This window comes from Halyomorpha halys, unplaced genomic scaffold (genome assembly GCF_000696795.3).
Source record: "Halyomorpha halys isolate HHAL.00 unplaced genomic scaffold, Hhal_1.1 Scaffold20.1, whole genome shotgun sequence".
NCBI classification, from domain to species: domain Eukaryota; kingdom Metazoa; phylum Arthropoda; class Insecta; order Hemiptera; family Pentatomidae; genus Halyomorpha; species Halyomorpha halys.
This window is the reverse complement of record NW_027110474.1, coordinates 1043068-1045929: the sequence shown is the minus strand read 5'-3', so window position 1 is coordinate 1045929 and position 2862 is coordinate 1043068. Positions and strand designations below refer to the sequence as shown.

Here is a 2862-nt window from a genome sequence, read left to right as displayed (position 1 = left end):
TCGTGAACAAGGGATATCGGAAGAAAAAAATATCCTCCAAAATTCAAGCCCAAAAATTTCTAGTTTCTGATTTTTATGAAAATTCGTACATATGGGTTTCAAAAGACGGTAAAAATGAATCTGACTTGTTGATTTTTCCTAAACAAAATATTTCGGTCTACTTCATAAGAAGCGACTTCTGGTTTTTTACACATTCTAATTCATTTAATTACAATCAAACATATTTTGTCCTTATTCTAGCTAAGAAAAAAAATAAATTAAATAAATAATCGATTAGTGCGTAACAACCACTATATACATGGAGAGTAATAGAGGTAAACGATAATATAAAAAAAATCCGGTTCCTAGGACGCTTTGGTAAGGGCCCTCAGAGACGTTTTAATATTTTTCGACGTAGTATCATTAAAAAAAATTCATTGAAATCATTAATTTCCCGCGCGTAAGCTCCCATCGTAAGGGAACTTCTGTTTTAAACTAGGTACTTTTAGAAATTTAAAGGGAAAAGCATCTTAGGATTAACGAAGATTATGAGTATAGATATAAATGATTAAAACATGTTAATGGCTAAGAGCATAAATTACTATTTACTATACTGTTTCAGTTCATAGCATTCGTGACAACTTATCTCATTGCTGTGGTCCAGTTACTGCCGGAGCTAGAGGCAGTTGTGAACAAGTATTTTAAAGATTGTATCTCATAACTGTAACAACTATTAGTATATGTCAATTAAATAAAGTTATTGATAATATTAGATTTATTATTGTGACCCATCAGTAACCTTTAATTACAGAATAAATTCAATAATAAAGGTATTTGTTTATGAACATTTTAGAAATTATAAAAGGTGATGACCAGCTTTTGAATGAATATACAACGGTTGATAGTCGGTACATAGTCCATTTAATAATTGAACCATTTTCTAATAGAAAATAACTTGCAATTTGTTTTTTTTACTTGAAAGAACTTAAAAATGATTTTTTTCTAACCCCCTTACTATGGCTGGCAGATGCATCAATTTTGAGTCTTAACTGTGTACAGTTTTTATTGTAGTAATGAACAATTGAGGTGAAATAACTTCTTTTTTTCTCCCCTTCGACTCTAGGTCTAGTAATTCCTCTCTCGACGCTTCAGCACTCTTGGCGCCTAGGACTTCCCATGTTGTTGTTGTCTGGGGCTCTAGGGCGTAAAACCCTGAGGTCATCAACGCCCATCCTTCCCATGTAATAGTCTTTCTTGAACTGTGTTCGGGCAGGCGTTCAACATAGGACCATTCTCGCCCTTCAGGATTGGAGGAGAATACTATTAAGCTTCTGTGGTGGTCCTTGTCAATATTGTTACTCTAAGATCAATGTCCAACCTCTCTTCGACCCGAAATCCTAGTACCTGGTAGCACAGCCCCAATGGGTTTACCAAATAAGTAAGTAAATTGGTCGTCATTGGGATTCATTCTGCAGATGCCCCAGATGTCACTTCCTGCCTCTAGGTTTGGTAGATCCTTAAAATATTGCCCCAACACGCCAGGCCAGTACAGCCTCAATTAGTTATAAGAAAACAATACAATAATTCTTTCTAACGAATCTAAGTTTTTTTGTTTTTATGAGTTCCTAGGGTGGACATACTAAAAAATTCATTTAAATCTACACCTTAAGTTTTGCAAAATTTTCCTTTTATAGACTCTCCTTAACGCTCATCTTGGCAAAACAGTAGTTTCGCAGCAATTCTCAATAAAATAAAATAAGAGGAGTATTCACAAATCAAGTGTTATTTAAAGGAAGGTAAAGGCATGGGCTTAAAGGAGACCTTCTGTAAGTTATCCTTGAGGGACGTGACGACCGTACGAGTTGTGGCGTTAAGTCCCAGAGCGCACGGTTCTGAACGTTTTGGGTTAGATTCCAAACTGGGGCAGTTAATATTTATTTCTCGGCGGTCCCGGGACATGAATCTTGACACTCCCATCTTGGCAACTCTGTTCAGCTACCAAGGGTTGGCAAAAAGGCCAACTCGCCGGACTTGTACCACTCACCGGATACCAATCCCAAGATATTCCTTAGAAGCGTTCATAAATACGATCCTAAAAATAGTATAGATTAGTTACTATTTTAACAGAACCGTAACTAATTTATTATTTATAAATTCAAAAGGTGGAAAGGTATAGTAACATTGATATTTATTTAAATATAAAATTCTTAACATTGGTTTTAGGATAATAATGGAATCCTAGCAACTTGACATATGATTCCTGATTATTTAGCTGCCTATTTATAACTTTTTTATATCTATCTGTATATGAATGCATTTACTTATTTATTTTAATTTAAGGTGTTCATTCCGACTTTTGGGTTTCTTCCGTCCTTCCGAATCAGGATAAGACTCAACAACATCATGAAACTGTACTGACCTTCTGGTTTTGTTTTCTCTCTTTTTCTTAGGCATTAAGAGATCGCGGTCTCTGAGTTTACTGGTACCTAATTTCAATTTCCTTTTTAATATTCGTAGATAATTTTCCTTTTCAGTATAAAGAAATCGAGGATACATCGCTGGCCTCTTGAAAACCCACCCTTTTAAATGGCTGTTGGAAAAAGTTGTAGAGTCGGCAGTTTGGATTATTCTGTCGAAAACAAATTGAATTAAGTAGAGCGTCATTATCAAAATGTTAGACATGTTGACGGTATGAAAGGCACTCAAGTAATTATTAGAAACCTTCTTCAGGCAACCTTCTGTCCAGAATGTATGAGTTGTACCACCAACAAAGTCGTAGCTGAAAAAAAAAAATTCACATAAAAAAAAAAAAAAAAAAGGCTTGATTTAATTCTTAGAAATAAAATCAAATTCTACCTGTTCATAACCCAATATTAAACGGCG

At 34.7% G+C, this 2862-nt stretch overlaps 1 protein-coding gene across 3 annotated transcripts in view; it reads right to left on the bottom strand.

Moving 5' to 3' along the window:
• Positions 1 to 1596: 1596 nt before the first annotated feature.
• spn-F (Protein spindle-F) overlaps positions 1597 to 2862 on the bottom strand; it is a 19830-nt gene continuing 18564 nt past the window's right edge. For 2 of the 3 annotated variants that reach the window (XM_014421822.3, XM_067048658.1), the window contains exon 7: positions 2169 to 2758. In XM_014421822.3, the coding sequence (XP_014277308.1) occupies positions 2305 to 2758 (454 nt within the window). In that variant the 3' untranslated portion in view covers positions 2169 to 2304. Of the gene's footprint in view, positions 2072 to 2168; positions 2759 to 2862 lie in introns of those variants that run through there. The other variant, XM_014421831.3, reaches the window with a different exon arrangement.